At 42.0% G+C, this 24,761-nt stretch overlaps 1 protein-coding gene across 3 annotated transcripts in view; it reads right to left on the bottom strand.

Annotated features, from left to right (window-relative positions):
* Positions 1-24,761, bottom strand: part of si:dkey-34d22.1 (discoidin, CUB and LCCL domain-containing protein 1) — a 92,119-nt gene that overhangs the window by 22,326 nt on the left and 45,032 nt on the right. For all 3 annotated transcript variants that reach the window (XM_039739766.1, XM_039739764.1, XM_039739765.1), the window contains 7 exons: positions 23,247-23,380; positions 16,634-16,671; positions 13,046-13,240; positions 10,632-10,753; positions 5,493-5,661; positions 3,889-3,984; positions 1,308-1,406 (listed from right to left, as the gene is read on the bottom strand). In XM_039739766.1, the coding sequence (XP_039595700.1) occupies positions 1,308-1,406; positions 3,889-3,984; positions 5,493-5,661; positions 10,632-10,753; positions 13,046-13,240; positions 16,634-16,671; positions 23,247-23,380 (853 nt within the window). The remainder of the gene's footprint in view (positions 1-1,307; positions 1,407-3,888; positions 3,985-5,492; positions 5,662-10,631; positions 10,754-13,045; positions 13,241-16,633; positions 16,672-23,246; positions 23,381-24,761) is intronic.

The following is a 24,761-nucleotide window of genomic DNA, read 5'->3' as shown; positions in this document are numbered from 1 at the left end:
AATAAGACGTTTGTTTAGGTCCAGTTAGAGAGCGGTAACTGACTAACAGAGGTGCCTACTACAGATGGCCTTTGAAGTGCTTTCACAGTTTTTAACTTGTTGGCAGCCAAATTGAGCAAGAAGCAGGGGCAGACCACATTGCCGTCTACATCGGAGGAGGTCAGCACCATCACTGATGGCTTAGTGTGGGCACAACACCTCTTGACTATCATCACTACTACCATTACTTCTCTAGGCAGCTGTGAAGGCCCACAACTCCATCTGTGCTAAATAACGTAAGCAGATGTACAGAGGATTCCACCCTCCTTGGCCGAATTACATCCTGGTATGGGTGGTGAAGGCAGCATAGAATACTCCTGGCACACAGATCCCTTGTGTTTAGTACATATGAGTATAACCCATGCTGCCTTAGGCAGATAAACAGAGTGTGCATAAAAGGACTTGATTGTCCTGCACAGCCATTTTTCTCCCTGTCCAATTTAGGACCATTAGCACTTACATCATTAGATCAATGCACCGTAATCATGCTGACTGCTGCATAAGTGTGTATGTTGTGTGTGTCAGTATAACATACTGTATTTATACCACACACTAAGATATATACATACAGTATCTAACAACTGATTTAGGACCAGCAGCCATACCACATACATTTCAGAAGAGGTCATCCACCTGACGCTAAGCATTTTTGGGCCTGGCCAGTACATGGATGGAAGACCAACCAGGAAAAGTTTGAATTGCTGCTGGAAGAGTTGTTGGTGAGGCCATTGGTGTCACTTACCCTGTGGTCTTTGTGTGGATCCCAATGCCCCAGTGCGTGACAGGGACACTGTGCTGCAAAAATGGCACCATCCTTCAGATGAGACATAAAACCGAGGACCTGACAGTCTGTGGTCAGATCCTTGGGCATCCTTGGTAAAGAGTAGGATTTATTTCAACGTCCAGTCTAAATTGTCCTCCATGACCTAGACATCCAGGTGGATGCTGCACATTAGTGGTGGATGAAGTGGCTCTCCACTCACTGTGTAAAGCGCATTGAGTAGTGAGAAAATAAATGTAAGGAATTATTATGTTCTATTTTATGTATGGTGTTGTATTCATTGTCTATTGTTTATTTAATATTATTGTCAGTAGTATGTGGGAGACAAGCAACTAAGGATCTCATTGTACTTTGTACACTTGAACATGTTGTACCCCTCCCTGGAATAATGAATATTTCAACAGACACATCTTATAGATTCTGAAATTGTACCCCCTCACTCCTTCAACTACTAAGATGCAATTATGAACAATCACAAAAGTCTTACATTCTTCTGTATTCCTTATTATGATTGGGCCATCTGTGATGGACACAACATCTTGGTTTCGTTCAGTAGGTGCAGCCACCTCAGGGTTGATGGACAATTCTGAAATAAAACATGTTGGTGAAACAAAGGGTCAGTGGTGTGCCAGAGTCAGACTCACGTGATTCTTTGCAGAAAGAGCTGTGGGAATCTGACACGGAAACCTTGGCAACTTTTAAAAGAATTCTGGATGAGATATTGGGACAGCCCAGCTGTTAGCTAACCAAAGCCTGGTGTTCTTATGAGAGCAGGTGAATGACACTGGGGCCAGAGAGAGTGGTTTAACCAAATTAAAAAAAAGAAAATCACTAGTCATTTGTTTCTTAGGTGGCAGATGTCTGAAAGCACTGAAGATAAATTGCAGTCTTGGGACAAGTGGGGATCAAATAATTGAGCAAAATCTTTATTAAAAGCTGCCCCACGACTCTGCCCTGGATAAGCAAGTTAAAAAATGGATGGATAGATTGAGACAAGGCAGACATAGTCTTGAGTACGTAATGGGAAACTTGTAATTTTTAAACAAAAAATAATACATTTTTAAAGAGCCTGTTGTGGTGTGAAATTTTGCATATAAGTTGATACATATTTTGCATATCTTTATTTGTAAGTCAGACAAAGCAAATGTCACATTAGTGTTTCAGGAGAAACGATGCAGCGATGTTTTCATGTCTAACCAACCCCCCAAAATCTTCAGGACTGACTTAGGATGTGAATTTTATTGCAGCGTTTTTTTGGGAGACTCAAGGGATTCTGTGCAGGACGTTCATACGGGGCCACCCCCACAGGATGGCCATAAACTACCTAGCTGGCAAGTGGTCTTGATGCAGGGGTGAAAAGGCAGTATGTGCCTCCATTGGTCTGAAGTGTGGCTGTGTAGGATTGGTTCTGAATCAGAAGTCATTCTGTACCACAACACCCTATTGGTGTAAGGATTTGGACAAAGAATCTATAAATTGGGGCGCTCTACCACTTCCTCTCTCTCTCACACACCATGGCCATGAAGAGAAGAACAGAAGCCAAAAGCACAACTTGGCAGCCATTTACAGACAGGCATGCAGTGCGTCCTGAAGAAAGTTGACTAGAAATGATGACTTAACTGGAGACGTTTAACTGACCACACGTCTGAGTGCCACCTGAATCTTCACAGATAGCATTTATCAGGTTGTATGGTTGCCAATATCCATATGTACTTTGCTTATTGTTGTTATTTTATGAATATTATCAATAGTACATTATTGAAAGTTGTAATTTAACTCCTTCCTGTCTTTCACTCTAAGTAATTGCCTGAGGTTATAGATATAGAAGGGGAGGTGGGAAGAAGTTATAAAGTACAATACCTTATAAAGAATGCTAAGTCTGTGGGATTTGAGGCATTCTGATAAAGTCTACGCAATAAAGAATACAAAAATGGGAAAGCAGAGTAATAGAGAAGTCTGCCAAGACAAAACAGTCCTTTTTTAGGACAGACATACTCCAGCCACTGTAAAAAAACTCACAATGCTGAGGTGTCACCCGTTGCACGTCTGCACTTGGATTGCAATCTGGGTGGTTCGCCGTGTGGTGGGTACGGCAACACGCTGTAATCAGCGCATGCTCCCAACCTCAAAAACCGCATACTGCATCATCTGTCTCTTAAACAGGTCACGTCTGATACGCCATCAGCTGACACACTGAGAAACAAACTGCAGCAAGGATGATGCTATCTAGGTGGTGACCAACAAAAAACTGAAACAATAAAGAAAAGATAACAACATGGAGACAAATCCCCTAAACAGCACCAGAATATATTTAACCTGCTGGAGATCCTGTCAAACGTACCCCAATGGCAGGCAAATTTCTGTTTTCTTTAATAGCAGATTTTACATTCTTGAGAGGAGGAAGAGGAGAGGTTGGGAGCAGGTGCACCCTCCACAAAACGAACCACCCGGATTGGGACCCGAGTGCAGCCATGTAACGGGTGACACCTCACAACCACACTGGAGCAGTGTGAGGTTTTTTCAAGTGCATTGAAACATGAATAGATGAGTAATTTGGCCTTGTTATCAAGATCTCCATGTGTGTTGGCAAGGCTGCCATTAGTGTCATTTGCAGCCACGCTACAGATAAGAGCATGCATTTTGATGAGAACAGATGACTGACCCCTACACGGCTCATTAGTTAAGATTAATTAAATACATACAGAACAATACAGAATGGAGACCTGGGGCTCTGTTTCAGCGCTCTCTAATCAGCCACTAGGCCAAAACTCCTTGGACACCATGTCAAGTAGGACAGCAATGATATCTTTATCTTCAGTTCATTTGGTCCATGCAAGCTGGCCCTGAACCTCTGAGATCCTGACCTATGAGATTCCATCTGCAACTGGACGCAGGTTTTTGTTTTTAACAGGCAAACCACAGACTGGGAGGTTAGGCAGCACAACCAGGTCCACATTGCTCATCATTACTGACTCTTTGTACAACAACCTCAAAGCAAGTGTTCAGACATTCACTACTGCAGGTCAACTATATTAACAAGGATCAAGAAAGTAACAAGACTTCATTACCTCTGTCTGTATTCTTTACTATAAAGGAGCCATCAGTGGAAGGTGCAGCGTCTAGCTTTGTAACAGTAGTAGATACCACTCCAGAGCCATTGGACACTGCAGGGAAAAACAAAAAAACAGGAGGTTCTGTTAGTCAAACTGAGGGACTCAGAGGTTGCAATGTCAATGAATGTATATGAGGGATAAGACCTCCCAATAACCTGAGAGCATACTGATTATCCAATTACACAATATGAAGCAAGTTCAACCACAACAAAAGAATTCCTATAATTCCTATATGGATCTTTGGCTGCTGTGGATTGTCTACACCTTCCAAATCAAAGTTAAAATCTCCTTTGTCATTCACAAGTAAATCATTTCATCCACCCATTTTCTAACCTCACCTACTAATGTAGTTATCCCTGCAGCGTTTCATGTGAAGACAGCCGAGAGAGGTACATTTGAAGCAGATCCAAAATAGTGTAAGTGCGTCTATTGTCTAACACAGCTCCATGCTGGCAGACAATACGTGAACAGTCACGTGTACAACAGAGTGTGCCGTGGGTGGCATAATTGGCACATCTTATTTAAAACATTAGGCTATTCAGTACCTTTTGGATCAATAAGAGCTTTAATTTATGCATGGGTGTGCTGGTTTATATTATAGGCAAGGATGGCACTCGTTTAGTGCCCTGGGTCAAGGGGTAGATTATCCCAAGGGAAAGAAAGGTTTTCAAGGGGATAAAAATTACCCTGGTAGTGCTTGTGGTCTGGGGCCAAGAGCGGCATATGGGGGTGGCAATTGCGGCAACTGCCCCAGGCCACATGCCTAAGGGGGCCCCCGCTTTTATATATATTTATTTATATATATATATATTTGTGATACTTCTAAGAGGAACCCTTTTAAAATCCCTATTCAAGGTCAAATTCCGTACATGTACGTCTTTGAAAACATTCCATAGTCCACCTTCATCGCCCGAAAAGGGTTGCCAATATATTGATCGCTGGGTTGGCTTCTGTTTTGACTTGGGAACAACTGATGGCTTGTCGCTTATGACTCATTCGTGTACGGAGGGCCTATCATCGTTTCTTAGCCGAATCTTTGGTTCACTTTGCTACAGTAGGCCTAGCTGAAACAGTGCAGGAAGTGTTTGGTAGTGGAACGCGCAGCAAAGTTTTATTACTGGTTCAGCCGTATCGCTGTCGATGCAATGAGTGGAAGAGACTGTGGTGCATTTTTTAAAAGATTATATCATCATATTTTAATAAAGTCCACATGTTATCTTGTAAAATATTAGCTGAATATTGTAATGAGAAAATCCAGTGTATGTTAACATCCATCCATCCATTATCCAACCGGCTATATCCTAACCACAGGGTCACGGGGGTCTGCTGGAGCCAATCCCAGCCAACACAGGTGATTGTCTGTACAGTCAGAGGTTGCACTGCTGTAACAGTTTAGGATGGACATGCGCAAGAGCTGGCCAATCCAAGCTCATAAATTCGTCTTTTGTTTGATTTGGAGAAACCATAAATGCTATGTACATACAGTAAAGAGTCAAAGAATAACTAAATGACTGGGTTCATCAGAAAGATACATCACTAGCCTGGAACCTGACACCTACCTGAAGGACGTGTTGACCTGCTTTTAAGGGCAGAGCACCCTAGCACGTGAATGCGGAGGGCTGCCCGGTCGTGCCATTTCTGAGGCTGGATGAGAAGGTACCGTGTCAGGATGGGTGGAAAGAAATTGTTCCTGACTGTCTGCTCAGCATCAGTGTTTCCTTCAAAGACCTAAGAAATAAGAGAAAAGAAAGAGTCACTGGGCACCTTCTCGGGCTAGAAGCTGGTCCTCTCTCACCAAGCAGTTGAAACCTCCTTCAGGAGAGATGCCACTCCTCATGGCTGGGCTGTGCGCACAATAATTCTGTTAAAATAAATTCAGCTTCTTTGTTGGCTCACAGAGTACTGGAAATGAGTATTTGTGCTGTTCTGAATGAGATGTATTATTTGACACCTTAGTTACATGGATGTACTCAAGCAACTATTAAAATCAATAACATAGAATATTAAAAAAGAGGGCAGCACGGTGGCGCTGCTGCCTCGCAGTTAGGAGACCCAGGTTCGCTTCCCGGGTCCTCCCTGCGTGGAGTTTGCATGTTCTCCCCATGTCTGCGTCGGTTTCCTCCCACAGTCCAAAGACATGCAGGTTAGGTGGATTGGTGATTCTAAATTGGCCCGTGTGTGTGCTTGGTTTGTGTCCTGCAGTGGGTTGGCACCCTGCCCGGGATTGGTTCCTGCCTTGTGCCCTGTGTTAGCTGGGATTGGCTCCAGCAGACCCCCGTGACCCTGTGTTCGGATTCAGCGGGTTGGAAAATGGATGGATGGATATTAAGATAGAAAAATGACTAATCAGTAACAAGTGTTTTTGAAACTTATATCGAAATTCCATTGTATCCAATGCACTGTGTTCATTTATGTAAATCAGGGTCAGGGCTGCCAGAGGTCCCAATTTGAGCGGGACTGTCTCAAGTTCAACAGACAAATCCTGAGTCCCGCATTGCCTCTGAAAATCCTGATTGAATGAAAATTGTATGTAGAATAATTCAGTTTTTATATTGAATATCTAGTTAAAGGGGCTCATTAAATCTTGTAGGGAGCTTGGCGTACTACCTTTCATGAATAAAATTTGTAACTGTCAGCTGAATCCGAGTGTTTGAATCATGTGTGTTCGTGTACGTCGTGGGCTTGTGTCGTCGTTCGTTTGCTGGGAATGATCGTTCCAAGTGTATCATTTTAATTATTCTGTGACTATTTTATGTATCCCTTCTATATAGCTTAGGTCAGCGTTTCTCAACCTTTAAGTATTTGCGAACTGAGTTTGCATAACAGTTTTAATCGCTCCCTTCTAACGTTTTTTTGAAACCTTAATAAAACGTATTCCTGTATTTTTTGCTGCCGATACAGCGCTACAAGTTTTATTATACCTACTTAACTTTTATCGACATTTCTCTAACTCTATATTTATTTTCTAGTATCAGAATGTAGTTTAAGTTAATTTGTTTTGGTTTCAATAGATGTATTTTTCATATTTGCGATTCTTGTTTTCTTTTTTTCACATCTTCGCACCCGCTTTTTTGCCCCACAGGTTGAGAACCGCCGGCTTAGGTGTCACCCGCTGCACTCTGGTCTCAGTCCGTTGTGTGGTGGATGCAGCAACCTGCTATCAGCGCATGCGCCCAACCTCCTCTCCCTCTTCTATATATGTACTTACTTACATATACTTATATGTTTAGATTACACATCTTTATATATGTCCAGTTAGAATTTAATTAAAATGACCTATTTTTTTGTCTAACTTCGTTTGTTAATGTCTTTTTTATTTTGGTCGTTCGAAATGGTGCCTGTCCCGATCTGTGATTTTGGAAATCTGGCAACCCTGATCAGGGTCTTTAGAGTCCCAAAAGTTTTACAAGTTTTTAAAGATCCAAAAGTTTTAAACTAAAGTAACATTTTTAATCGTTTTAATTTGTTTAATGAATAAAATGTATATTGAACCTCTGTGAGTTTGTACCAATCAGTCCCACTTTGCTTTCTTTTTTCTCTTATTTCTTTCTAAATGTTTCATTATAAACAGGGGTCTAAAAAGGCCGCGAGGTGGTGTAGTGCTTAGTTGTGTTTCCCCCACAGATCCAAGAGATGGGATTCAAACCCCAGCCAAGCTACCGTCTATGAACAGCTTGTAGGTTCTCCCTATGCACATGAATAGGTTTTCCTCGAGGTTACCCGATTTTCTCCTTCATCCACAGAATGCGGTGTTAGGTATAAATTGGCGAGTGAAGGTGGGTGAGGTCATGATGGACACGTTCCCCAAGGTGTACTTTAGAATTTGTACCTAATGCTCTCAAGGTAGGTTTATGTTCCTCCATGACTTCAAATTGGATTAAACAGGTTCAACAATGGATGGCAGGATGGTGTCAGAGTCTTCAAGAGGTTAAATGAATTTCGGTACTGCAGTGTATTCAGAAAGTAATGAGACGCCTTCCCTTTCTGCACACTTTTTTGTGCTGATGATTAAATTTTAAATGAATTAATATGCAATTTTTTGCCCATCATTATACACTTGATTACCCACAATAAAAAAGTTAAAGGATGTTTTCAGAAAGGTTTTAAAATTTATTTAAAATGAAAAACTGAAATCTCTCCCTCATGGTAGTGTTCAGGCCCGTTGCCGTGACACTCCAAATGTGTCTGCTTTAATTATCCTTGAGACGCGACTAGAATTCAATCTGTGGTGAACTGAATTTATTGGACATCTTTTAGAAAGTCCCACACCTGTGTATAAGGGGTACACAATTCATACTGCATGGTAGGACAAAAACCAAACCAGGAAGCCCAAATAACTCACTGTGGATCTGCGCAATCAAATCACAAAGTTATAAAGCCATTTCTAAAGATTTGAGCATTGCAGGGAACTCAGTGACTCTCAATAATTGTGAAATGGAAGACGTTTGGCCCCAACAGGACTCTTCCGGTCAAGCAAAGTAAAAGTGCGAGAAGAGCTTTGGTCAGGGAGGTGTTCAAGAGGCCACAGTGACTTTTTTTACGGACTCCGTAAAGATCACCCACCCTGTAACCTTCTATTAAAAATTCTGTAATAAATAAGCCCAGGTTAAAATAGTCTGGTGTGAGTCGTCATGTCAGTAAAATCTCGTCATTTCAGTGATTTGCACGGGGCTACAATTACTGAGGTCCTCCAGTAATAATTACAATAATTATAATTACAATTACAATAGTCCACGTGTAAAACAAATCCCGTCTGAATAGAGTTTTATTTAAGCACAATTTTCTGTTATCACTTACTGCTCTGTGGTTACGACAAAAACACAGCAGCTGGGATTGCAACTTGAACTAACAAGTATGACCTTTTATGTTTAGGTCTTATTTTAAAATATTTCTTCTCACATTTAATGTCAGAAATGGTTCGCGTCATTGTTATTTTACAGGACTCATTAGTGTCATCACTCCAGGGCATAAATTATGATCTCAAGATGCAGGCGTCCTTAATATTCTGAGGATAAATAAAACTAGCGTAGGAGTCTTTACCTTTGGGACCCCCCCTCCAAACTCTGGCATGACGTACCTCTACGGATATTAGAGACGCCCTATTGACCTGAGCATTTAAATCAAGGTTCAATATGTTGGTGAAGTTTATTCTTCTTAGGGTGGCTGCTGGGGATGTTTCCTATGACATGCGTATGTTTCTTTTTAATTAATTGTAGTGTTTTTCTTTGCCTTTAGTAGGCCTTCTTCATTTTATTTCTCCCTCAGTATCCATGATGGACTTTGAAATTGATGCATTGTTCTGTATGATGGACTCGTTTTCCTAAGTCCTCTATCAAAATGAAATCTGCCTACCGAATGTTCAGTACAGTAGGGTATATATGGCATGGCAGTTTGTGTCTACATTGCATTTCTCTCTTTTTTTTAGTACATATTTATTGTTATTCTACAGCAGAGGTGGGCAAAGTCGTTCCTGGAGGGCCGCAGTGGCTGCAGGTTTTTGTTTCCAACCTAATGGCCTAATAAGAAGCACTGATTGCTCAAGTAACACCTCTGCTTCATTTCAGTTGCTCGCTCCTTAAGATTTTGAACCCTTATCGCTTATTTTAGTCTTAAACAGCTGTATTCTCGGCGTTTAATGGCTCCTTATTAGCAATAAGATGCAAATGACAAAAGAAAACAGCATTTCTCCATTTACTGTGTTTCCATTGACACCTGTGTGCACTTTTTGGTTTAATTAAATACTTGGAAGGAAAGTGAAGAGAAAAAAGTGAAGGACTGAGAATTACTCCTCCAGTTTAGTCTTCATATCGTTTGGATGATATCTTTAGAAAGGAAAAAAAATCTATTATATGAGAATGACCGGACATGGCAGAGTTAAAGCAACTAACAAGCCATGAAATGTAATTATTGGCAAGGATTGTTTTCTAATTAAGCAACTGGGTTGGATCAAAAACCTGCAGCCACTGTGGCCCTCCAGGACTGACTTTGCCCATCCCTGTTCTACAGTGTGCTGAATGGGCTCAGTTAAATCAAAAATGTGCATCCAGAAACAACGGTCCAAGGGTGCACAGCCCAAGCATCCCGAGACATGCAGTTGAAGCTGAAAACCTTGACAACGTTTAAGAAGAATCTTGATGAGATACTGGGAAAGCTTAGATTTTAGACGTTTAAGAAAAGCTTGGGTTGCTGCTGGAAGAGGTGTTGGCTGGGCCAGCAGGGGGCGCTTGCCTGTGGTCTGATTGTGGATCCCAATGTTCCTGTGCAGTGATGGGGATTACATGCTGTAAAAACTGCACCATCTTTCATTGGAGATGTAGAACTGAGGTCCTTACGCTCTGTGGTCATTAACGATCCCTGGACATCCTTCATAAACAGCTGGGTGTATCCCAATGTCCAGGCTAAATAGCCCTTCATGGCCTAGTTATTCCAGCCCCTAATCATCCCATCTCTAATTGTCTCTCTCACTTTACCACTTGAGCATACTGGCACAAAAATGGTTGCCGTCACATCATCTGGGTGGGTGCTGCACATTAGTGGTGGTTGAAGTGGCTCCCCACCCACTATGTAAAGCACTACATTGATGTAAAGAATTATTGTTAATTATTATAGCTAAACAAACGGGCTTAATGAAGTGAATGGTCTCCTCTCGTTTATCAAACTTGTAACATTCTTGGTTCAATTTAAGAGACTCCCAATACCTTTTCCTCTTTGTTGCCACTGCTTTTGTAGACCTTCCAGTTTCTTCTGTCTTTGCTCCAGGAGATCTTATATCTGGTTACATAGAAGTAATGGCCGTCTCCTGACCCCTGGGTGATGATGCCTACATTAAACAGAAGCCCAAATGTAAAGTGGAATTTCACCCACTCAACTATAAAATGCAATGTCAAATTTACAATTTACCAGAAAGGCAATTTTATTACATGACAAAAGGTACAGGCAGAAGTACAACGTGGGAGGCCTTAGTCGAAAAGAATACAGAACTGAGGAGCTGCCACACCTCTTCTCATGTCCATATTCAGTGAGTCAGTCAGAGGGGACATCAGAGAAAGCAAAGACACAGGCTGCTGCACACTTAGATGATGGCACAGTAAGAAAGGCCTGCATGTTGCTCACTTTTATGTGCAGGTTTAGTGACATTGGACCCCCCTCCCCAATGGTTTATTTTTTCCAGGATGGCTGCTGCCTGGAGTTTTTGTTTTCCTCTCCTCCGTTGTCAACCAGCCATAGTACAATAATTACATAATTAATAGACTGATACACAATTAATCAGCTTAAACTGTCATATTTCCTGTGTTTTTAAACAACTCTTGTGTCTTTATGTGGACTCATTACATAATCATTCATTTGTACCATTATATTTGCGTCTGTCTGTTGTGACCGCCAGAGGGCATTGCAGCACCAGAATCTCCGGACACAAACGCACAGACACAACAAAAGGTTTTAATTGTTCAAATACCCTGCACATAGGTTTCAAATGGCACAAGTAAGCACAAAATACTCTTCAAACTCCTTTTCCTCTCTTCCGGTACTCCAGGCAAGCGTCGTCTGCTTCCTTCCAACTCTGGCTCACTGGACTGGAGCGGGGCTGCTTCTTTAATACAGGACCCTGGAGTACCTCTAGTGTCGTGAAAGTGTCCCTTGGAAGCATTTTTGGGTAAGACTGAAGCCCAACAAAGTAGGGATCAGTGATCCCCACAACTTCCACTCGCAGACCCCATGGAACCCAAAAGGGCTGCCCCACGGGACTGCAGCTCCCAGCATGCCCTGCAGGGTGTTCATGTGGGAATCCTAGACTGGGTAGACTGCCACCCAGTGGTTTGGGGAAGAAACCAACCTGAATAAATTGTCTTCCCCTCTCCTTCTATTCTAATGGACTCCCACCCAGGTAAGGATCCATATTTAGTCTCAGCCAGGATGCCAGTCCCTGCACACTGTGAACTTGTGCCCAGTAAAGGGCACTATAGAAAAATCAACTGAACTGAACTGAACTGAAAGCTTTTAAAAGTGTGGTTTTAGTCTTTAAAAATTTTTAAGAATTATTGGTCATATTTTAGTTTAGGTATCCATTATACTCTTGAAATACACATCTTAATTGTTCATTTTTTTATTATTTGAAGTTGAAAAGATGGTTAATGGCCAATAATGTAAGAATCTCACTGTGCTCCGCTCATGTGACAATAAGCCTGTAAACAGCAGATACCTAAATGAAAGTATTACTTAATTATAAAACTGAATACCTAAATGAAAGTATTACTTAATTATAAAACTGAATTTTTAAAAATATGTTAAATAATAAAAAAGACAACAGCATTATAAAAATGTAAGAGTTTCTTTCATTTTTAATAGTTTTTTATGTTCTGTCATGGATGGGCTGGATGATGTTCCCTTTCCTGGCTGGGAGGCCAATATAATGGATTGTCTTTGCTTGGAGGGCTGGCATGAAGGTCCAGTATGACAGAAGATGCAGCAGGACTGGCATGTCAGAAGGAATGGAGAAGATTTCCTTACTCAGCTGGGAGGCCAGTGTAGTGGGTAGGCGATATAGAAGAATCCCGACCAGGATGGTTAGTGTTCCCTTTCTCAACTGGGAGGCCAGTATGAGTGAGGGACAGTGGGAGAGAGCTCTCTGTGCTCAAATTGTTCCCCAGCACACCAAGTGGCAGGTGAGCTCCTGTCTGGACACCCGCCGGGCAACATAGGAGTTGTGGTTCTACAGGGCTGCCCTGTCGGGAACTTATTGGTAGGTGAATCTACTGTTCCACCAGACCAAAAAATGCTTTCTGGAGACAATGGTTTGGCACAGGCAGTACACCTGCCATTGGGTTTAAAAGAGGGCCCTCTATGTCACCCAGAGGGTTCAAGTTAGAAGGAGAAGGACAAAGCTTGCCTGGAAAGAGTGGAGAAGAGAGAATGAATTATGGTTGTACTGACTGTGGGAGGAAGAAGCCTGCTGAGAGGCATTTTCTTTAAAATAAAAAAAAAATCTTTTGAATCCGGACTGGAGACAGAGCAGTTGTGTCTGGGGTTGGGGGGTCTGTAACGCAACTTAGTGGCCAAAGTATACATTATTGATTCAAGAAAGAAAGAAAGCTGAAGTTGGACTCCAACTGACCTGTTACATTTTTTTTCTCTCCCAGATCGATCTCAAGTTGCACGAGTTTATCCGTACTTTCTGCTGCCCACGGAGGACCCTGGGTGCCTGGGTCAGCATTCTCTGGTAACCAATTCACATAGTTTCCTAATTTGTCCACCTCCGTCCAAACAGATGAGGCATTGAAGTGAATCACAGGAAGTGTTTCTGTACACTCTGGAAGGTGAGGGCAAAAGATGACGAGCAAAAAGAAAAGAGGAAAGAGCAGCGTTATCCCCAACGGGCACATATTTAAATCTGACCAAAGCCCACTCACTCTCACTCCCTGCCCTGTTTCTACTACCAGGTCTCAGTTGGTTGAAGACAATTCTGGCAGTAAGGGCACTAAACAGGAATCAGCCCAAAGTGTGATGGTACAGTTACATGTAACACCTACACCTGGAGCTAGACTGCAGTGAAGAAGGGGTGTAGAAAATCAAGCCATATGCACTGCAAGTCTAAAATCTCCCCTTTCAAAAGCAAAGTTTTCACAAAATCATTTTACAAGTTTTACCTCAATCATATCCTGGATAAGGTTCAGAAAAAAAATCTCACTGTGCTCCTCACATGTGACAATAAGCCTGTAAACAGCAGATACCTAAATGAAAGTATTACTATACTATATTATTATCAAGGACGCTATTCCCCTTGAAATGGCCAAACGAGTCATGTGAGTGTTCAGAAATCGTCTCAAAGAGTGTATCGCTAATGATGGCCACCACCTTGAAGACATCATTTTTAAAACACAATGAAAAAATCTATTTTGTATACCCTTTATTGTGTCTTCTTTTTGGCTCACCCTGTATAAACAATAACAAACCATAAAACAAAATTTTATTTTTCAAAATGAAATTGTTTATACATCTATCTCTATCGATAGCACCACATGCGTGTACAGTAATAACGGGAATCTCTGTGTATAAATTCAAAACACAAGGCATTAAGATATTTATTTTCTTTTCATATAAAATTAATTGAACAAAATGAAAGCTTCTTCAAATCATCATGCAATATGCATACGAGAAAGGTATGCTATGTATTATTGTACATGGCATAAAATTATTGTGTGTCTGGCAACGCTGCGCTGCACGTACTCTCAGTGGACGACTGAACGGGACAGTCGACGTGACTAAGACAAGAACGATCACGTGAGCCTCGGTGGACCGTGTGGCAGTTACCAGATTCTAATTTTGTTGTTTCCCCCAAGATTAATATACTTCATTAACCTATATCACTGCTATTTTATTATTGTTATATATGTATGTAATTTTTTCATGTAATGCGGGAGCCTCTTTTTGTGGACCTTGGTTCAAGCTGCACCATTTGCAGTTTTGCACCATATGATCCATGGTAAATATGGTGATGGTCAAAATTTCTGTGGTGCCCGCCCTTTCCTTGATGCCCTAAGCACTGTGCTTATTTTCTTAATGGTTAATCCAGCCGATTGTCTTACAAAAGGTGGAGCTGTGTATACTATATATATATAAACTGCTCAAAAAAATTAAAGGAACACTTTGAAAACACATCAGATCTCAATGGGAAAAAGAAATCCTCCTGGATATCTATACTGATATAGACTGGGTAATGTGTTAGGAACGAAAGGATGCCACATCGTTTGATGGAAATGAAAATGATCAACCTACAGAGCCCTGAATTCAAAGACGCCCCAAAAATCAGAGTGAAAAAATTATGTGGCAGGCTAGTCCATTTTGCCAAAATTTAATTGCAGCAACTCAAAATTGTACGCAGCACTTTGTATGGCCCCTGTGTTCTTGTATACAAGCCTGACAACATCGGTGCATGCTTCTAATGAGATGACAGATGGTGTTGTGGGGGATCTCCTCCCAGATCTGGACCAGGGCATCACTGAGCTCCTGGACAGTCAGAGGTGCAACCTGGTGGCATTGGATGGACCAAAACATAATGTCCCAGAGGTGTTCTATTGGATTTAGGTCAGGAAAGTGTGGTGGCCAGTCAATGGTATCAATTCCTTCATCCTCCAGGAACTGCCTGCATACTCTCACCACATGAGGCCAGGAATTGTCGTGCACCAGGAGCCACTGTACCAGCATAGGGTCTGACAATGGGTCCAAGGATTTCATCCTGATACCTAATGGCAGCCAAGGTGCCTTTGTCAAGCCTGTAGCGGTCTGTGTGACCCTCCATGGATATGCCTCCCCAGACAATCATTAACCCACCACCAAACTGCTCATGCTGAATGATGTTACAGGCAGCATAATGTTCTCCATGGCTTCTCCAGACCCTTTCACTTCTGTCACGTGCTCAGGGTGAACCTGCTCTCATCTGTAAAAAGCACAGGGCACCAGTGGTGCATCTGCCAATTCTGGTATTCTATGGCGAATGCCAATCGAGCTGCATGCTGCTGGGCAGTGAGCTCAGGGCCCATTAGAGGACATGGGGCCCTTGGGTCACCCTCATGAAGTCTTTCTGGTTGTTTGGTCAGAGACATTCACACCAGTGGCCTGCTGGAGGTCATTTTGTAGGGCTCTGGCAGTGCTCATCCTGTTCCTCCTTGCCCAAAGGAGCAGATACTGGTCCTGCTGATGGGTTATGGACCTTCTATGGCCCTCTCCAGCTCTCCTAGAGTAACTGCTTGTCTCCTAGAATCTCCTCCATGCCCTTGAGACTGTGCAGGAGACACAGCAAACCTTCTGGCAATGACATATTGATGTGCCATCCTGGAGAAGTTGGACTACCTGTGCAACCTCTGTAGGGTCCAGGTATCCTCATGCTACCAGTAGTGACACTGACTGTAGCCAAATGCAAAACTAGTGAAGAAACAGTCAGAAAAGATGAGGAGGGAAAAATGTCAGTGGCCTCCACCTGTTAAACTATTCCTGTTTTGGGGGTCATCTCATTGTTGCCCCTCTAGTGCATCTGTTGTTAATTTCATTAACACCACAGCAGCTGAAACTGATTAACAACCCCCTCTGCTACTTAACTGACCAGATTAATATCCCATAAGTGACTTTATGCTATACTCTGATTAAAAAGTGCTCCTTTAATTCTTTTGAGCAGTATATATATATATATATATATATACTAGATGTGTAAGCCTGTGCTGTAAAAAGCCTGGGGTCCTAGAAGCAACTGAAATTGTCAGAAAAAAAATTGAAATGTAGAAATGTCTTGTAATTGAAAGGAACTACTCTGGGCGTCTCATAGTAGGTTGGACCCTATTTAGCCTCCAGAACATGAATTCAACATGGCGTTGGAAACATTCCTTCGAAATGTTGTGTCCTATTGATTCTTAATCAGATAATCAGTTTGTTCAGCTTTTCTGCATGGCACTGACATTCACTTGTTTTTTCTAAGTAATGAACCAGCAATGACCACCTGGGAAGCCCACACTGTCATCATTCTGGGGTACAAACTGCCCCCCATCCTAAAACTGTTCTGCACCAGGCCTCCTCTCAGGTTCTTTCATGGCAACCTGATTGTCCCCCATCCTGACCTTACTGCGTCTAATAAGGATTTGCAAAAAGTGACATTGGGCTCCGTAAAGATTCCTAATCCTACCTGACCAGCAATGACTTCAGCAAGTCTTACCTCTGTTGATGATGAGACGTTTTTCAGAGAGTGAACCCCTGTTAACCAAAAAGAAAAAAAGAAAACAAATATCTTAGCATAATGCCATGCACTGACATGCTCATCTTGTTCTGTCAAGCTAATTGTCTAATTTGACAAACAATATGAATGCCACTATACGTATAAAACTGACAAGCATCATCACCACAGACTGATTGCTTTGTTTTGCGCTGGAGCTTAAAGGTTACACTTCACTGTCCTCTCATCCTAACTACATCACATGTCCAGATTATGGATTAGCAGGCCAGTCGGTACTTGACCTTACTGCCTTTAGATATAGAGTGTGCAGTTTTTGATGTCCTCAACCACTTTGCTCTGAACGTTTTCTAATGTGTATAACTTTCTAAATTCTGTCCTCATTGCTACTTGATCGGGGCCGAGGGGTGATGCAGCGATTAGCACTTCTGCCTCACAGTAGCAGATTTATGGTTTGATTCCTCTGCCATATCTTTATTTTTGTCAGTGTGTCCCAACTTTTTTTATGCCCTGCATGCCTAGAAAAGGTTTGATTTATGCTCACACCGCCATCAAAAATAATATCGCATTTGAAGAAGAGGAAGTCAAACGTCTAATTTACGAACCTCATACAGTACTGTGGGTGAACAAACTGCTGAACTCAAAACAATACGCTTTTAACTCAGTGCATATAATTTAAGTATAAATGGGGGCTGGGGTTTCAAGTATGAAGCGCTACAAGGAAATGACACAACGATCAAGAGGTTTGGGTGCTGGCTCATCTCTAAGCAATAAAACACATTAAATGAGCTTTGTCCCCCCGATAACACCTGGACTGCTGTTCAAAAACAGCACAGCACAGTTAAAATTGCTGCGCTACTGCCGGGACCGCCAGCAGGAGAGATGGACCGAGTATAAACAGCAAGTGTTGCATCCAATTCAGTCCCCCGTGTCCAACCCCGTGCAAAAAATGGTAATCAAACCCCAATATCGGTGACATTTCATTATCAGGACTTGCACAGAAATGAATACCAGACCTCTCCTGTCTCTACATTGTGAGGTCCAAATTTCCATCCATCCATTATCCAACCCGCTACATCCTAACTACAGGGTCACGGGGGTCTGCTGGAGCCAAACCCAGCCAACACAGGGCGCAAGGCAGGAAACAAACCTTGGGCAGGGCGCCAGCCCACTGCAGGGCACACACACAATCACACACACCCACAAACACACAAAGCACACACTGGGGACAATTTAGAATCGCCAATCCACCTAACCGGCATGTCTTTGGACTGTGGGAGGAAACCGGAGCACCCGGAGGAAACACACGCAGACACGGGGAGAACATGCAAACTCCACACAGGGAGGACCCAGGAAGTGAACCTGGGTCTCCTAACTGCGAGGGAACAGGGCTACCCATTGCGCCACCATGCCACCCGGTCCAAATTTCATTCTCTTAAAAAAAGTTATTTGCCATAACAAACAAACCAATAAGAACATGCATTTCTGAGGCTCCTTCACAGGTGACAATAGCGCATGCAATGCTGGATTCTTTTCATATCATCAAACAGGAGGACCAAACTAATAAATGACCTACACTTCACGGCAGATTGTAAGACACCGATTGCATCAGGATAAAGTCAGACAATGCACCTCATTCAATTTTGGTGAATTGTGATGCAGCCTTCCTCTTTGCTGCGCCCCCTGAAATGCCATCTTACGCTATCTGGGGGGTACGGGCACCCCAGGCTCGGAACGCCTAATCTATGGGTAGTCTGCAGATTCCCCCCAAACCTGTCCAGGGTTTTTTTCACTGTAGTCCAGAGAGCTGTGGGGTTGTATAAATAGAAACTCTGAAATGCCTGAGTGTGGCTGTTTGCATGACTGGCACCCTGTCCAGGGACAAGTCTGCAGAATAGGTTCAGGTGACTGAGACGGGATTGACCAGGATCCAAAACTGATGGGTAAAATAAAAATTGACAAGGTAGCACAGTGGCACAAGGGTTAGGACTGCCACTGAACGTCTTCACATTCACATTCCGGCCTGTTCACCATCTGTGCTTGGCATTTGCATTTTCTGTCCATGTTTGTGTGTATTTTTCACTATTTTCCTTCCACATCTCAAAGAGGTCCACTTGTGAAAGCTTAAACAGAAATAGCATAGAGTGGGAGCAAGTGTGAGCATGCCCCATAATAGACTGGCATCCCATGTGGCGTTGGTTCCTGTCTTATGGTTCATCATACAGCAACAACAACAACATTTATTTCTAGAGCACATTTTCATACACATAATGCAGCTCCAAGTGCTTTACATGATGAAGAAAAGAGAAATAAAAGACAAAGTAAGAATTAAAATAAGACAACACTAATTAACATAGAATAAGGGAGGACAGAAAAAACAATTAAAAAACTCCAGACGACTGGAGAGAAAAAATAAAATCTGCAGGGGTTCCAGACCACGAGACCACCCAGCCCCCTCTGGGCATTCTACCTAACTTAAATGAACAGATAGAGATAGACATAAATCATAATCCTGTAATGCAAAAAGCAGAAGCAAAAATCTGAAAATAGGATGTTAAACATTAAACAGTCTGCTGCACTGGAGTGGCTTCCATGATATGCAATTCTTAAAACTTTGCCCCAAACTTTTGTCACACTTCAGCAACAAGATTTAGTTCAGTCTACATGCAGTTTTTTTTCTTTTAGGAATAATCCATATTTCTAGTCCAACCTTCCATGGTGTGCGGGCTGCCAGATTACTTCTGTTTGAAGTATTTTTGATATTTGAATCAGGCAAGTGGAACAAGACGGAGCTGTTCATACAGGCTCAATCTACCATAAATTTCATAACATGATGTAACATAGTATTGACCAACATGCTTAATCTACTTTAGGACTGTAGAAATACTCCCTGTCTCTGGGATAACATAACAAAACATGACATAGAATATACAGAATCATTCTCTCAATCCAGTTCATGACTGAAGGGGGCTGGAGTCTATCCCAGCACCACTGGGTCCAAGGTAATAAGTAACCCTCGATGGGGCACCAGACCATTGCAGGGCTCAATCACACACATGTGGGACCACATTTGAAATTGCCTCTTAACCTAACATGAGGTGTTTTACCGCCGCAGGAACTTTTTTCAGGAACCAGGGACTTTTTTGAAACTCAAGAACTTTTGTACATGCCCATCACCGAAACTCAGGCCATGTGTAGTCGCTGGTATTTTTTTTTTAAGCTTCTGCTCCAGAGTATGTAGTTTTTATTCATCCAGGAACTATTGATGGTGGGGCACGGGTGATTAATTGTGCTAAGTGGTTGACCACAAGAATTGGCGCCATCTTACAAATCTGTTAGTAGTTGGGACTTATCAGTGAAGATGGAGCGCCATGCCACGCACCTCCCCAAAGCAATAGTCTCTTCCTATGACTACACCGCACTTTGCTCTGCCATCAGTCTTCATGGCCACCTGCGTGGTGCCCCATGCCATCCACCACTTCAAAGCTGTAAGTCCCACGTGAACTCACCAACGCACCGCAGTACACACCGCATCACTCTTCATAGCTGGCTCCCTGGTGTGCCACGTTACACACCAAATCAAAGTAATAAACTTCTGTAGCAAGAAGGTTATTTGTGACAAATATAATTTGTGAAGTTTATATCACAAATCCATGCAATTCAAATGAGAGAGAGACAGAGAGAGACTGCCAGGGAGCCTGAGAAATGACAGCTGTAAGTCAGGTTAGGGAAAGCAGAAAACATGTGAAGGACGCAAGCAGGTTTGGGAAGTGCTGATATCTGCTTGACCGATATGGTTATAAAAACTCCGTGTTTATTAATAACCAGCCAGTTCTGACATGAATTCTACGAATATGTAATTATGTGAGTGTTAATAATGATGAGGATCCAGCACAACGTCAGAAGCCACCTAGCTGCAGGATAGGCCATCTGATTTGTCAGCATTCTCCCACTTGGCTTGGATGTCCCTATGCTTCCCTCTGGCATGAATATGTATGCATACAAGATTATGCATTTTATATTAGGAATGAATGTTATCTTTTAAAGCAAGTTAAATACATATATCTCTCTTTGTACCATATTTCTCTCATGTATTTATTTTCCGCCATGGGTACAAAAGGTACAGTATTTGGGTCTAGTCAATTCTGCATCAAGAAACACATCACAGGTAAGAAAGAGCGCCCCCTGCTAGATACATCTCCCCCATGAACTCCTGACCACACTGCACTTCGGACCACATCACTCTTCATAGCCGACTCCTTGGAGCGCCATACCATGCACAACATCAAAGCAATAAGTGCCACATGAACTCTCCAACGTGACACACTACACACCTCAACACTTTTCATAGCCTCCTCCCTAATCCGTCACACCACACACACCACATTGTAGAAGCAGTAATCTCCCCTGTAAAGTCGCGATAAGAAATAAGGTTGGGACCCTGTGAACTCCTGAATGCACCTCACTTCATACCACATCACTCTTTCCTGCGCATCTCATATCTTGCATAAAAATTACAGTTCCTGTTGTGCTGTTGGAACGCAGCACACAAAAATACCCAGGGGCCACAAGTAGCCCAGGGCCTGCTCATTGGTTCCTAAAAACAAAGCTCCTGTGGTGGGAAAATGCCTATGAATGTCTTTGGGATAACATAACATACCATTCCCTAACCCAGTTAATCCAGTTCATTGTTGCAAGGGACTGGAGCCTATCCCAGTAACATTAAGGAAGCAGCACTGAACAAGGAAGCAGTCTATTACGGGGTTTTGCTCACAGACACACACGCACAACTCTTACTCAAATGGGGCCAAACTCTGAATCATCTAATACAGTATGTTAATATATTAATATGCAAGTCTTCAGAATGTGAAAAAAAAATCGGAGTATTCAAGACAAAAACCCTCATAGGGACTGAAACAACATGCAAATGATTCACAAGCAGTAGCCAGGTGCCTGCTCTCTAATGGAATATTTTAAAGACCCTTAGAAAATAACTGCCTAGACAACAAAGAGAGACATTTGGGAAAAGACACTTTACAGAGCACAAGCAATGGGATGGATGATGGATTCAAGGCTAATTCATGCCAGCTGATAAAAAATGCCCGATAGATAGATAGATAGATAGATAGATAGATAGATAGATAGATAGATAGATAGATAGATAGATAGATAGATAGACAGATAGATAGATAGATACTTTATTAATCCCAAGGGGAAATTCACATACTCCAGCAGCAGCATACTGATAAAGAACAATATTAAATTAAAGAGTGATAACAATGCAGGTATAACAGACAGACAATAACTTTGTATAATGTTAACGTTTATCAAGGGGGTGGAACTGAAGAGTCGCATAGTGTGGGGTCTCCTCAGTCTGTCAGTAGAGCAGGGCGGTGACAGCAGTCTGTCGCTGAAGCTGCTCCTCTGTCTGGAGATGATCCTGTTCAGTGGATGCAGTGGATCCTCCATGACTGACAGGAGCCTGATCAGCGCCCATCGCTCTGCCTCCTCTAGGGAGGAATATGACTTTGAAACCCAGTCGGGGAGAAATGCTGGCGGAAACTTGAGAGGGCCTCTCTACCAAACCATCACTCACTTTATTCAAAGGCCATGCAGGAGCAAAGACCAAGCTGGACCACAGACTAATAAGACAGAGAGCCACCTGGTAGGAAGTATACAGCCACAAGATGAACTGCTACTTAGGTTGCAATTATATTTTTGTCTCCCTCATTTTGCTGTATTACTTTGGGTATATTATTTATAAAGTATAAATAAATTTGTTAACTTTTTTCCTTGCTGTTTTTGAACTCTGTCTAATGTAAAAAAACGGGGAAGTGATGAACAACAACAACATTTATTTATATAGCACATTTTCATACAAACAGTAGCTCAAAGTGCTTTACATATTAAAGAATAGAAAAATGAAAGACACAATTATAAAACAAAATAAATCAACATTAACATCGAATAAGAGTAAGGTTCAATGGCCAGGGGGGACAGAAAAAACAAAACAACTCCAGACGGCTGGAGAAAAAATAAAATTGAATGAATAAAAATGAAGTACAATTGCAGTTAATCCTGACAGTGTGGTAAGATTGCGGGATGTGGGGCATGCTGTTATGGTCTGAGTATAAAGAAACTAGGGTCACCTTAACACAAATAAATGTGTCTTGACTTTATAGTAGTGGTCACAAAACATTGTCACATGCCATGTACATCCGCATTTGGAATGGGAGGATGTGGCCATTGGCTTTATGTTAAATTTTACAGTTCACTAGTAACTTACAGTAAGACATTTTGCTCACAAAAGTAGACCGTTTCTGTTTTTTACAACTTGTTGGTGACCCACAGTGGAAATAAATCTACAAGTAAAACAATTGTAAAAGGCGAAGGTCCCTTACTGAGGAGGAGGAGGAGGTTGGGAGCATGCGCTGATTACAGTGCGTTGCCAACCCACCACAAGACAAACCACCTGGACTGGAAAATGGTGGAGAGTTAGCAGTTTCCACCCTATCACATTTGTTCAACAGTCTTTGATGTTATTTCACATAAGAATAAAAAAAAAAACATTCTGGGTTAATTCACTAAGGTTACTTACGTTTTGGACAGAATTCCGTTGGCAAGTGCAGACTCATAATGAGTAAGGCTACGCTCTCGGGTCAGGGAGATATAACCTCCTAGCTCATCCGAGATCACTCCTGCGTGGATGGCGGCTTTGCACAACACTGAAGTCTGCAGTAAGAGAAAAATGAAAGACCCAGCAGCTGTCAGCCCTGTTGATTTCAGCAAGGCACAATTTCTCATACGTGCCTTGATGTAGTTTTACTTATTTACTCCATTTATCAAAGAAAGTGTTCCAACATTCGTCATTTCAAACACAATACAGAAATATTTTTTTATTTTATTGATTTTATTGTAATCATTCCATACAAATAGATCAATTTTTACAAAAAAATAGGATTGAAAACAAATCAACCCCCAACCCTGAACACAATGCAGAAATCTAAGTAGACCTGAACTGTCCAGTCATGAAGATCAGTCCACGTGCAAAAACCTGGAATAGCTGGCTTCAGAAAATCCCATAAATTTCATTTACCTGTAAAATGCTGACCTCCTCCTGAACATACAGATTCAACTGTAATTCTGTCAAAGATACTTTTATAAAAACACTTCTTGATCATCACCTCTCGTGTGGCCGAGCCTCAAACTGTCCGGCACCAACAATCATGCCACGTTTGAAATCACTAAGCCCACATTTATTCCTCATTCTGATGTTTGATGTAAACATTAACTGCAGCTCCTCACCTGTATCTGCATGGTTTTATACCACCTAATTGGCTGATCAGATAATTGCCCAGATAAGCGGGTGTACAGGCCCTACTCAGTGAGCGCACATGATGAGTTGATGACAAAGCCATTTTTCCCTGAAACGTTTCCCAAGCATCTCTAACCTTTCAGTCCTGTTCTCAAGTATTTTACTGAAGGTTTCACAAATTTTTTCCAGATGCCAATTTAAAGACGTAATCTGTCATTAAACGAGGCCAGATGTGTCACCCATGCTCTCTTCTCTTTATCACCTGAACACATTAAACCTTAGAAGCTCCCAATCGTAGGTTCTGAAGGACTTTGAGATGTTCGCAGTCGGAGCCAGGCAAAAATCTTTCCTTCACGATAATGTACTTTAAACAATGGATTACTCTTAAATGCAGTGGTGGACTTTCATTTTTGGGGTCCTGAAGCTTGAAATATTATGGGGGCCCCTTCATGACTAGCAACAAGGTCTGGGTAACCACCATTATCTTCTTCAATGGGGTTGTTCTCTAGCAGATCACCTCAAATGTTTAAATAATTTAGCCACTACATCCCAGATTTTAATTTAAATTGCTGAACTGGATTATCTCACATGTCAAAGTCAAAATTGTGAATACACATTTCCTATGCTTTATATACTCACCGGCCACTTTATTTGGTACACCTGTTCACCTGCTTGTTAACACAAATATCTAATCAGCCAATCACATGGCAGCAACGCAATGCATTTAGGTACATAGACGTTATCAAGACAACCTGCAAAAGTTCAAACCGAGTATCAGAATGTGGAAGAAAGGTGACT

Source organism: Polypterus senegalus, chromosome 17 (genome assembly GCF_016835505.1).
Source record: "Polypterus senegalus isolate Bchr_013 chromosome 17, ASM1683550v1, whole genome shotgun sequence".
Lineage (NCBI taxonomy): Eukaryota > Metazoa > Chordata > Cladistia > Polypteriformes > Polypteridae > Polypterus > Polypterus senegalus.
This window is presented reverse-complemented; position numbering and strand designations above follow the sequence as displayed.